This window comes from Papio anubis, chromosome 4 (genome assembly GCF_008728515.1).
Source record: "Papio anubis isolate 15944 chromosome 4, Panubis1.0, whole genome shotgun sequence".
NCBI lineage: Eukaryota > Metazoa > Chordata > Mammalia > Primates > Cercopithecidae > Papio > Papio anubis.
In genome coordinates this window covers 127,086,997-127,099,862 of record NC_044979.1, presented here as the reverse complement: position 1 = coordinate 127,099,862, position 12,866 = coordinate 127,086,997, and the positions used below count along the sequence as shown (strand labels likewise).

At 42.1% G+C, this 12,866-nt stretch overlaps 1 protein-coding gene across 3 annotated transcripts in view; it reads left to right on the top strand.

The window, feature by feature from the left end:
• Positions 1 to 1,246: 1,246 nt before the first annotated feature.
• The window catches only part of LOC101020658 (zinc finger protein 736), a 50,018-nt gene continuing 38,398 nt past the window's right edge, over positions 1,247 to 12,866 (top strand). The window contains exon 1 of one of the 3 annotated variants that reach the window (XM_031665442.1): positions 1,247 to 3,488. Coding sequence is in view for 2 of the 3 variants with exons in the window: in XM_021935766.2 (XP_021791458.2) it covers positions 3,486 to 3,488 (3 nt within the window). In the remaining variant the exon portion in view is untranslated. The remainder of the gene's footprint in view (positions 3,489 to 12,866) is intronic. The other 2 variants (XM_021935766.2, XM_021935768.2) reach the window with 2 other exon arrangements.

The following is a 12,866-nucleotide window of genomic DNA, read 5'->3' as shown; positions in this document are numbered from 1 at the left end:
TTAAGGGCCTCTTCCTGTTCTCTAATACCATGCAGCCCCAACCTGTTTTCAGAGTTGGATACAGATAGCCCCTCCTCCAGGAACTGGTTTTTGATTTCAGTCCTCTACTCACACCCTCCACTATGATGGGTCTCTTCCTCTGTGTGTCAAATCTTTTCAATAAATCTAAGATGCAGAGGATGGAATGTAAATCTGAGACTGCAGAGGCTCCGTCCTCTGCATCTTAGATTTATTGAAAAGGTTAAGTCAGGTACAGTGGCTCATGCCTGTAATCCCAGCACTTTGGGAGGCCAAAGTGGGTGGATCACTTGAGGTCAAGAGTTCGAGACCAACCTAACATGGTGAAACCCAAAAATATGAAAAATTAGCCAGGTGTGGTGGCGCATGCCTGTAATCCCAGCTACTCAGGTGGCTGAGGCAGGAGAATTGCTTGAACCCGGGAGGAGGAAGTTGCAGTGAGCAGAGATCATGCCACTGCACTCCAGCCTGGGCAACAGTGAGACTCTATATCAAAAAAAAAAAAAAAGTATATAAACAGAGTATCCTCCCCAAGGGCATCTCTGACTTTCATCTCTCCACTCTCCCCCAGTGTTGCCCCAGCCGCTCACCTTCCTTTTCTTTCTGGGTGTTACATTTTCCTGGAAGTCAGCCAATGTTCATCAGAAAGGTCCCTTGGACCCTGATTAGGTCCCCTCCCCACATTCTTCATACTGCATTACTGCCAGGGCCACCAGGGTCAGGGGATGTGCACAAAGCAGGACTTGGGTCTGCATCAGGTTCTGGGGTTCAAAGGGGACAATGGGAGCTGAGGCTCAGAGACCTCCCACCCCAACTCTCTTTGATGACAGACATAAAAACTGAGGGCTTCCATTAAAAAACTGCTCAGCCAGGCCAGGCGCGGTGGCTCACACCTGTAATCCCAGCACTTTGGGAGGCCGAGGCTGGTGGATCACAGGGTCAGGAGTTCAAGACCAGCCTGGCCAAGATAGTGAAACCCCGTCTCTACTAAAAATACAAAAAATAGCTGGGAGTGGTGGAGGGCGCCTGTAATCCCAGCTACTCAGGAGGCTGAGGCAGAGAATTGCTTGAACCTGGGAGGCAGAGTTTGCAGTGAGCCAAGATCATGCCACTGCACTCCAGCCTGGGCGACAGAGCAAGGCTCCATCTCAAAAAAAAAAAAAAAAAAAGAAAAAGAAAAAGAAAAAGAAAAGGGCTCAGCCACATACGAGCTGCCTGCCCTTGGAGAGGCCTAAGTTTACTATCTTTCCATTGGCACCATCTGAGGGAGAGTCTGAGTCCAGCTCAGGCCAAACCTCACTGAGCTTTGCAAGCAGGCAGCTCTGCAGCTTCACCACTTAGGGAACAGGGACTGGCAGCTGATGTGGAGTCTTCAACACTCATAGGGAAGAGGGGCCTGATGCCTCAGCTCACAGAGGCAGCCGTGAGACTCTCATGAGAGGAGTTTGCCAAGTGCTGAGATCTGAGGGTGTAGTCCTGCATTCTCTTCTCCCAAGTCTCAGGATCCTGGTTCCAACCCTGCCCATCCCAGGCTCACTCCCATCCATATAATCCTTTCTGGCAGGGTCTCCCATCACCAGATAACTGGAAAATGTGCCCAAGATGGAGGCAACACCCTGTGCCATCAGGTGGTGATGGGGATGAGTATCCACTTTTGGGTGTCCATTCAAGGCCTGTCTCTGAAATCTCATAAGCCCCTGTCTCCTGGACTCTCCTATCCACATCTTTTACTTGAAAAAGCCAAAGACACTCAGCTGCCTCTCCCCAGCTCTCTCCCCTCTTCCTAGCTGGCCTCCAAAAACATGAAGCACCCCCTTGTTAACTCTGTGGTGAGATTTTAACAAGTCACAATGTTATGTGGTCCCTAGCCCCACCATTTCCCAAATCCACTCAGCCCAGCTCTTCCAGGCCTTTACTCTAATTTTGCTTATAGAGGCATTTCAGGGACTGTTGCCACAGGAGGAAAGGGCTGGGAGAGAAAGGCCCCTTGCTCTTTTGATGTGGAGGCCTCCAGCTGGGAGGGAGGAGCTCTTCCCTCTGACTCCCTGGAGCTCCTCCCCATCACAGGGACACTGCCTTTTTGCAGCTTTAGCGTCATCTGGGCTCTCTGTGTTTTCTTCTCGAGGGTGGCCAACTTGGGTGTCTTCATATGCCAGGGTCAAGGACAAGGTCAGTGATACTATGCTCCCTTCATCCAGTTATGCCCAGTTACACTGACCTGGTACCCTGGATAACTGGTGTGAGTAAGCTGGTCCAGTGCTCCTGCCACCTCCAGTAAGCTCTGATTCTAGATTCACTCCCTGCTCCAACACTCACTGTGTGTGGAACCTTGGGCATGCAGCCAGGCCTCCCTGAGACGGTTTCTCAACTTGAAAGTATGATGGGAACTACACCTACCTCACTGGGCCTCCTGAGGACTCAGTTATACGTAGCTGTCACCATTGTTCTCATCATCATCTCTTTCGGGAAGAGCCAGGCACAAGCACTCTCAAATTTCTTTTCTCCTTTGAAGCTCATCACTACCCTGTGAGGCTCACCATCCCTACCTTTTTTAGATAAGAAAACAGAGGCCCAAAGAGGGCAGTGACTTGCCCGGGGCCCTACAGAAGATGTCGGCCTCTCCCCGCACCTGGAGGCCCTGTCCTAGCTGACTTTACCCCACAGCCCAGCACTATCCCTGACTAGGATCCGATCTTGGTTCACTATGTTTTGTTAGGTCCTTAGGCAGGCTCAGCTTTGGTGGGAAAGAGGGTGTTTTGGGAGGCCTGGGCGAGTGGCCCCTCTAACCAGTCTGCCAGGCCCTCAACTCTCAGTCTCACTGAGCCACTCCATTAATTGGAAGCAGACCCAAAATTGCTTCACAGACTGAAGGTGATAATTGTCTGCAACCAGCTGGTGCAGCTGCATCTCCTGGAGGAGTCTGATCTCCTGCAGCTAAAGGGAAAGACAGGATGCTGAGACAGGGCCTGCAGCATACACATAACTATAATTCAGAATGTAATATATACACACACACGTAAATATAATCAGAAAGTGATATAATCTTATATGCAAGGTTAAATACAAATGTCTCTCAGGCAGGGCCAGGACCCCAGCACAGGGAGGAATCTGCCTGAAAAAGGTGCAGGCAGAAACCTGTCACTCCTGCCTCATTCAGCCCAGTGTCTGATTACATTTTCTGTCACTCAGGGTTTAAATGGGTGGGGCCTGGAGCCCTAGCCAATCAGTGGTGCTAGCGTGAAATTGTCCAATCAGGTGCGCAGCTACAGACGAAGAGGCGGCCTCTTCAATATGGCGGGGCCTTTGTCTCCTAGCTCCCGGGCTCTGAGCCCAGTTCCCGTCTCCACTGTTCCATCTCCTCCGCTCCTGGAGCTCCTCGGTGACTCTACCATAGCTTCTGTTATCCCGTGATCTGCAGGTACTGGGAGATCCATAGGGAGGACGGCGGAACATCCGGAGGCTGGGAAATGGTGAGTGTGTGGAGTGGGTATCCCGAGAATGGGGAAGAGGGTGTTTGAATCCGGCCGGAACCGGCTGCGGTTGTATCTCGGCCTTTTCGCGGTCGGCTCTGGAGTCTTCAGCCCCGAGTTCCCGCGGGCACAGCTCAGTCCTCATTTCCCTCCATCGCAGATGAGGGGCTGAGCCAGCAGCCAAAACCGTACGTTTTGTTTTGTCCATAAGCTCGAATTTCTCCCCAGTTCAGGGCCCTTTCTGGGCAGCTCTGTGCCGCAACCTCGAGTCTCCCTCCTCCAGATTGTGCGGGGATGATGGGAGCGTCATAAGACGAGAATCCTCATTTAGGGTCTGGAGTTCCTCCGTGGAAGAAGCAGTGGGCCTTGGCGTCCCTAGTCCCTTCTTTCTCCTTTTAAAAATAAAATTGTGGCCCTTTTTTTTGTTTTTCCGAGACAGTGTCTCACTGTGTTGCCCAGGCTAAAGTGCATTTCTTCTCACTGCAGCTTCCACGTCTCAGGCTCAGCTGATCCATTCACCGCAGTCTTCCATGTAGCTAGGACTAGACGGGTGCGCCACCATGCCTGTTTTTTGTTTTGTTGTTGTTGTTGTTGTTGTTTGTTGATTTTTTTTGTAGAGACGGGCTTTTGCCTTGTTGCTCAGGCTGGTCTCGAACTCCTGAGCTCAGGTCTCAGGTAATCCGCCCGCCTCGGGCCTCCTAAAGCGCCAGGATTACATACATGAGCCACCGCCCTAGCCTAAATTTGAGGCAACTTTAGGATATAGTTTGGGTGTGTTTTCCAGCCCAAATCTCCTGTTTAAATGTAATCCCCCATGTTGGAGGTGGGGCCTGGTGGAAGGATTATGGGCGCGGTTTCTCATGAATAGTTTAGCACCATTCCTCTTGGTATTGTCCTCCCAATAGTGAGTTCCCTGAAGTTCATCATTTAAAAGTGTACAGCACCCCACCTTGTCTCCTTTTCAAGCTCTTGCTTCACCTTCCTCCGTGATTTTAAGCTTCCTGGGTGGGGCCTCCCCAGAAGCAGTCGCTGGTGTTATGCTTTCTATACAGCCTGTGGAACCATGAGCCAGTTAATCCTCTTGTAAGTTACCCAGTCTGAGGTATTTACAGTAATGCCGGAAGCGATTAATACAAACAGTTTATTTGCACAAACAGCAATTTATGAATCAGAGAACACCCAGCTATGATTTGTTGTTTGGGTGCTCAAAGGAGGGTCTTGGAACAAAAAGCGTCCTTTTTTTTTTTTTTAAGAGGTATGAGGAAGCAAACCAGATACAATATTTGATTGGTTCCAGTTACGTATTGCATTTGAAGCCCTCCGGTGGAAATGTCCTGGTTATGTAATTAGCTTTTTATTGGCAGCTTGTGGTTGGTTAAGCCTAAGGTTTTTTTGTTGTTTTTTTGTTTTTCCTCAAAGTTAGTAATTTACAAAAAATTCCTTTGACGTAGTTAGGTTTCCTTAGGCAGAATCCCAGGGCGCCATGGCCACTTCAGCCTAATTGCTAGCTGTGTAATTATTTTAATGCTCCACAGGGTCGTTGGTTTTCTCTGCATTTTTCAAATGTTTGGCAAGCAGGGTCTCAAATCTAAAACTGTTCTCCCAGCCTAACTGTTCTAGGGACTGTAGAAAATTCTACATTTCCAATTTCTTTCCCACATTCCCAATTTCTTTCCCACATTCCCAAATGCCAACTATCCCTCTCCAAATCCCATTATGAACTATCAGTTCTTTATTTAATTTTAAAACGGATGTGGCATTTTAGTTGTTTATTTTTGTTTAACAGAGCCGTGGGTGGCTCTTTGTAATATATTCGTCTGTTTGTGAATATTTCACAGGACAGAAAAGCAAAGAGTAATCACCTGACACTCTGCGCATCTCCTCTCATCTTCTCTAGGCACCCGCGCCTTCCCAGAATGTCTTTGGAAAACTTTGCAGGGTCGTGTGTCCTCAACCACTCCCCTGTATTTTCCTGGTTCCAAGTATTACAACTTTTGGGGGATGATCCAAGACACCCACAAGGACCGTGTCTCTTGGAGTGTCTAGCAAACACTAGCCCCTGGGTCATCTCCTTTCACAGAAGAGCCGGAGGTATTGGGTGGAGCCTCTCGGGGAGCAGCTGGATGCCCTAGTGCTGAGGACAGTTTCCTGATTTATCCTTCCTCTAAAAAGCTAACCGCTTTAACATTAAGATTTTTTTCCCTCTCAACCCTAGTTTTCTTTTCTTGCAGACACGCTGGTGGTCAACCAATCAGGTGCTGGTATTGAGGGGAAAAGGCACAGACGCATCTTGTTCTCTGGTTTCTCTCATGCTTGTGAAGGAGAATAACTGTCCCAAAGTACAGGAAAGATCCACCCCAGTGAGGGAGTGTATAGATTTGCAAAGCAAAATACACATCCGCCACACAGGGGGCAAGTGCAGTGTCTTTTGGGAGAGTGATGATGAAATACTTTAGTGAGCAGAATGGGGGTGGGGAGAATCTCTCAAGTGATTGACACATGAGTCTAATACATCTGTGTTCCAGTCAGCACTACTTCTCCCCGTGTTTGTCGCCTTGAATATATATGTTCACTCACTTCAACTTCAGTTTTTCATTAACTATATAATGGATTTTATCATTAGAGCTTGAAAGATTTTAAAAAAATGTTTTCCAAGAGAAAAGAGGTGGATTTAGAAAAAAATAGCTTATATTCCATCGGTTAAAAATTCTCATTTACCTTTTATATTTCGCACAGTGAGCGTAGTAAGATTCTGTGGTCTGTTCTATTTAGTATGATTTCAAACAGAATCCCAGGGCTTAGCTTTGGGAATGCTACCTGGGAAAAGACATAGAGGAAATGTCTCTCTCATGATGCCTGCAGAAAAATAAATACATATCTACAAGAAAATATAGTAGATTAACACATAAATTACAAAACATTCATGAAAACATCAGTTTCTGTCTTGTGCACAGTGGAGAATTTGTGACAGGGGCCAACTCATTTTTTAAAAAAATTTCTGCTTCATAGGAAGTATTTATGTGTACACAATAAAAAGGTACTTCCTACCATACATACATATCTTTGCTCAGGTAATATATATAATCTAAAGCAATATGATTGTCTAGTATAATCGTAGCCAGTGAATCTGTAGGTTTTTTGTTTTTGTTTTTTTTTTTGAGCTGCAATGGATGTAACAGTTTTATCAGTAATTTTTTCTAAGCTTATAAAAATATTTTTAATCATGTGTTCGTGGGAGGTGACAACCTCACCAAGGCAAAAACATTTTTTCCAATAAAATGAATGAAGCTGTTTTTTGAAAGCCAGGCAGATAATTAGCAGATTTTTTTCAAATAGAATCTTAATCTAAAACAGATTGGTGGCCATGCCTGTGGAAAAGTTAGAGAGAATTTGTCCAGTGCTGGGTTTTTTCAGAGCTATGTATAGAGAGAGCAGTGACCAGATATTTTAAAAGACATTACCCTTCAATTTAGTGGCACAGGTACTGGCCAAGAAAATCTGAAAGGGTTCCTTCCAACAAATTTGGAGTAAATCTTTTTCTTCATAAAAAGAGAAAATCAAATTTTATTTTTATATTATTAATATTAAAGCTAATTTTAGGAAAGCATTATAAACAGATGTATTCAATGTCAATCAGCTTTGACCGTACAAGATAAGATTTCTATAAACCTTTTATAACCCCTTAAAATTTTATTTTTCTCTTTCTTTCTCCAGTTTTCTATATCCATTAAGTTTACCTCATTTTCTTTATCTTTTTTCTTTCAATTTTACATATTTTTTAAATAACCTCTAAACTCAGCAAAATTGCCTTTTCTTTAAGAAAAACCACATCCTCACGTCTGTTTCTAAAATATTTTTTTCATCAAGAAACACATTTTATTTTCTTTGTACTCTGTAAAGTTGTTTCTCTCCTTAACAATAGTTTTAGTTATTATATCTTAGGCAGAATTTTAATTTTTAATAATCTTAATTTATAGTGAAAGCCTGAGAAGTAAGCAATTTTAACTATTAGTCATGTACTAAAATTTTATAAATATATATTTTATACTTTTTAGAAACATAGGATTTTAAATGGAAACATTTTTATTGTGGAATAAGACATACTAACAGATTTTAAACTTATATTTAAAAATTAGTTTAATTTTTAACTAATGAGCTGAGATCCGGCCACTGCACTCCAGCCTGAGCAACAGAGCGAGACTCCGCCTCAAAAAAAAAAAAAAAATAGTATCTTAGCATTTTATTACTTGGGGATAATTTAGATGTTTAATGAATAGCCATCATTTAATGTGACTTAACAACAGTCTACGAGTGTAGTTTCCATAAAGATTTGAGAAACTAAACACATTACAAAACAATTAGTATTGTAAGTTTATAAACTTTTGTCCCATTTACATGTTTTACTTATTTATTCTTAACAATTATTTTTGTAAAATTTCATGAAACAGACTAATCTACTCATCTAAAGTTAAACTTCCTATTATCCATTTTTATATTACCATGTTGGGCAAGTATCATAAAAGCAATAAACGTAAAGTTAAATATATACATATTTTGCTGAGAAGTCAGAAGACATTGTTTTTTATTAAACCAACAATATTAAACTAGTCATGTTTACCAAAAGATTTACTCAGTTCACATATTCTTGAAAAATATTGGGCTTATTTTTTAATTCATGAGCAGTTATCTTTAAGTTAATTCAGTACCATGTAGATAATATACAAAGACATTTATAGACATATATATACATGTAGACACAACATATAACTTACTCATGTTTCTATCTAAAAGCCCCAGAGAGGGAGTTCTTTGTAAAAGGTAGTAGAGCTTCGGACCTCAAAAGAACCTGTTTACCCACAACTCTGGGGGCTTCATGAAGAAAAACAGAGGTACCCTGCCAAAAAGGAGAAGCCTATGGTGCTTTATCTGTGCTCTTCAAGGGGTCTCAGGCTGCTAGAAGTTTCCTTTAGTTGTCCTCTATAGTGACAAAAGGTTTTAAGTGGAACATGAGACACGTAGAAGGAAATGGAAGAATTAATTCCAGAGGAGACAGTTTGAGAAGACTTTGTTTTCCGAAAAGCCAGTAAAGTTCATTATTCTTGGCAAAAATCACATCGGCAAGAGAAGAAACAAGCACATAGAGATACTAGTTTAGGGAGAGAGAAATTCAGTTAACTAAAGACCTTATATGTGAAAACCGTAGGCCTCAAATACGTGTGCGTATGTGTGTATGTGTGTGTGTGTGTGTGTGTACACACATATATATATATATATATATATATATATATATATATATATAGCCTGACTGTCAATTTTAAATAAATGGACTTTTGACTGTAGAGCATTTAAATTTTTTAAAATTATTCTCCTGCCTCAGCCTCCCAAGTAGCTGGGATTACAGGTGCCTGCCACCATGCCTGGCTAATTTTTTGTATTTTTAGTAGAGGCGGGGTTTCACCGTGTTGGCCAGGCTGGTCTCAAACGTCTGACCTGGTGATCCGCCTGCCTTGGCCTCCCAAAGTGCTGGGATTGCAGGTGTGAGCCACCGTGCTCAGACAAAACATTTCTTGTCTTTTTCTTTCTAAAATTTACATCAAGAAGGAATTTTGGAGATGGGGCGTTTTTGTTTCCTAGAGGACTAGGGTAATCACTATTCAAAGCTGTTTCTCTTTGAAATTTTTCAGTAAATAGTTTTCTTTTTTCCAAACCACAGTATATGGTTTTACTTAGTTCCAGAGAGAAGACTAAACAAACAAAACAACAAAAGTTTCTATTACACTCTAAATATAAACTGAAATTTTAAATTAAAGGCATACCTGAACTGGTGACTAAAAACCAACACAAACATTCATGAGGCCAAATCCAAGAAATCCTGTATGACTATAAAACTTCAAAATAACAAAAAAATTGTAGCTCTTCTATAATCAAAACTTATCCCAAGAACAGCTTACTGCAGATGGGTTGAAATCTATATTTTCAGGCCACATTTTTTAGTATCTCAGCTTCTCAGCTTACCATCTACCCGCAAAGGCCAGACACAATATTTTAAGAAATGGTTGGTAAAACAGGAGAACGAAAACTGTCTATGGGAGCAGACAAGTTTGCAAATGTGGACTCTAGAAGGTCAAGAACAAAAATCAAATAATAAAAACAAATACATTAGTAATTAATTATTATGTATGTACTGTTTTTGCCTAAGCTAGAGATAATTCATTGAGAAATAAAATTTTGCGGTTTGGTCTAAAAATACTTGTTTTTTTTTTCTAATTTGATCTCAGCTGGAATGCTGTTTTGCTAATTCTCTGGATGTTAACATTTCAAATCCATGGTAAGATTTACATCTCCGAGAGACTGAGAAAAGACTGGAGAAAGTTAAAATATGTATTGTAAATCCTGCAGCAAAGTCAAACAGGCAGTTTGAACATGTAAAAGGTTTTGTTTTTTTTTGTTTTTTTTTTTTTGAGGAAGTGAAAGAGCCCTCTTAAAATGTACTTTGAAATCTCTTATTAGAATTTAGCCAGGCAAAACAGAAAGAAGGCCTTTCATTAAATTTCATTCTAAAACCTGCCTTTTCCAATTGTACATGGAAATATATTAATTTAGAAATGTCAAAAGACCTTCATTTTTCTCATTGCATTTTGGGGTCATCTGAAGTCATGTCGGTCCATTTACTCAGGAATTTGCAAGATGAAGCTCCATAGGTATTATACATAAGTTCAGCTTATGTTTCTAAGGGATGTTACCTAGAACGAAAAGCATGGTTTTGATGATCAGTTTTCCGTAATTTAGAAACTTTTCAAAGGTGATCATGGCCAGAGCAGTGTGCTGTGTATGAGCATCACTCCTCCAGGTGTCTCCCAAGAGTTGCTGATTATAGTGCTGGGTGAGCAATGCTTATGTTTACCTTCCAGCTTAGCTAAAAGTCTCTGCAGGTGTTTTTCTTTTGGGAAGACCCTGTGAGACTGGTACACATCATGGAAAATCATCCTAACATCTCTACGAAGTCTCAAGTTGCCTAGAGCACCCAAATGAGTCAGGTAAAGAAATTGCCTTTTCTCTTTGGGATGAGAGAATTCACTCCCATGCACCTTTTGGTTTGAAGGTCCCAAAAAGTCAAGTTCAAATTAGAAGCAATAGAAAACAGCTGTGTTTTTAAAAGCATGTTACCTAATTTAGAACAAAAGAAGTAAAACCACCAGGGCTAGACTGCCAATATTATGACCCAGATTTTCTATCTTGAGACAGAAGCAGAGAAAGCAGTTAAAAAAATTGAAATTAAAAATCTAACTTTAATCAAAAATGGAAATCTTTTTTCTAGAAAGTGAGGGTTGAAAAGAACAGCTCAAGCAAAGTCTTGACCTCACGAAATAGTAGGGAGATCTGAAATCAGGAGGATTCACCCCTTACACTCAATGATGTACTGGGAGCTGTAAGAATACAAGGGCTTCTCATTGGCTAGTTTCTGAGTTCAAGAGGGATGTTGGATGGTTGGGGATGTCCCTCTGAATCCTGCTCACAGCACCACAAATGTCAATCTAAAGGAAGAAGCAGGGGCAAAAAAATAAAATTTTAAAGAATTTACTTGAGCCAAGGTGTGGACAGCTGCCTGGAAGACTCAGATGCATGTTACCTAAGATATGAACTTTGGCCTTTTTAATACGGTTTATAAAGTAAAAAGCAGAATAAATAGTTGGCCATTGTCAAGAATTCTTGTTAGTTTGCAGAAATAACATTGATTAATGATAAGCTATATGTTGTTGAACTATAGTCTGAATTATGGCAGAATAGTTAGGTTAATTTATAGCTACTCATGCCATCAATAAGTCTAGATTTCACATAGCAAGTAGCTTCAAGAAGTAATTGTTTAGCTTAAGGATGTAGATGGGGAGTGATATGGTTTGGCTGTGTCCCTACCCACATCTCATCTTGAATTCCCACATGTTATAGGAGAGACCTGGTGGGAGGTAATTGAATCATGGGGGCAAGTCTTTCCCTTGCTGTTCTCCGGCTAGTGAATACGTCTCGTATCTGATGGTTTTTTATAAACAGGAGTTCCCCTGCACAAGTTCTTGGTTTTTTTGTTTTGTTTTGTTTTTTGTTTTTGTTTTTTTGCCTGTTGCCATCCACATAAGATATGACTTGTTCCTTCTTGCCTTCCACCATAATTGTGAGGCCTCCTAAGCCAGATGCCCAGGCAGAAATTTGCTGCAGGGGTGTGGCCCTCACGGAGAACCTCTGCTAGAGCAGTGCGGAAGGGAAGCCTAGTGGAGCTGTGAGAAGAGGGCCACCATCCTCCAGACCCCAGAATGGTAGATCCACTGACAGCTTGCACCGTGTACCTGGAAAAGCTGCAGACCTCAATGCTAGCCCATGAAAGCAGCCAGGAGGGGGGCTATACCATGCAAAGCCACAGGGCGGAGATGCCCAAGGCTACTGAAGCTCACCTCTTGTATCAGTGTGACCTGGATGTGAGACATGAAGTCAAAGGTGATAATTTTGGAGCTTTAAGATTTGACTGCCCTGCTGGATTTTGGACTTGCATGGGACCTGTAGCCCTTTTGTTTGGCCAATTTCTCCCTTTTGGAGTGGTTGTATTTACCCGGTGCCCTTACCTGCATTGTATCTAGGAAGTAACTAACTTGCTTTTTGATTTTACAGGCTCATAGACAGAAAGGACTTGCCTTGTCTTGGATGAGACTTTGAACTGTGGACTTTTGAGTTAATGCTGAAATGAGTTGAGACTCTGGAGACTGTTGGGAAAGCATGATAGATTATAAAATGTGAAGATACGAGATTTGGGAGGGGCGAGAGACAGAATGATATGGTTTGGCTGTGTCCCCACCCAAATTTCATCTGGAATTCCCACATGTTGTAGGAGGGACCCTGTAGGAGGTAATTGAATCATGGGGGCAAGTATTTCCCATGCTGTTCTCTTGATAACGAATAAGTCTCATGAGATCCGATAGTTTTTAAAGAGAAGTTCCCTTGCACACATTTCTTTTTTGTTTCGCCTGCCGCCCTCCACGTAAGATGTGACTTATTCCTCCTTGCGTTTTGCCATGATCGTGAGGTCCTCCCAGCCATATGGAACTGTAAGTCCAATTAAACCTTTTTCTTTTGTAAATTGCCCAGTCTCAGGTGTGTCTTCATCAGCAGCATGAAAACAGACTAATACAGGGAGTGGGCGGGACATGACTGCTTCCTCATTTCTGTGCCTCTGGGCCTAATAATTTAGAGGTTGCTCACATTAATCAGATAAAAAAGTTATATCTAATTTCTCATTGTTAATAGATTATGTGTATCCAGCACAGGGGTGGACGCAATAGGGGGAGAAGGCTGTCCTGGAACACACACCTGGGCATAAATACATGAGCTGCC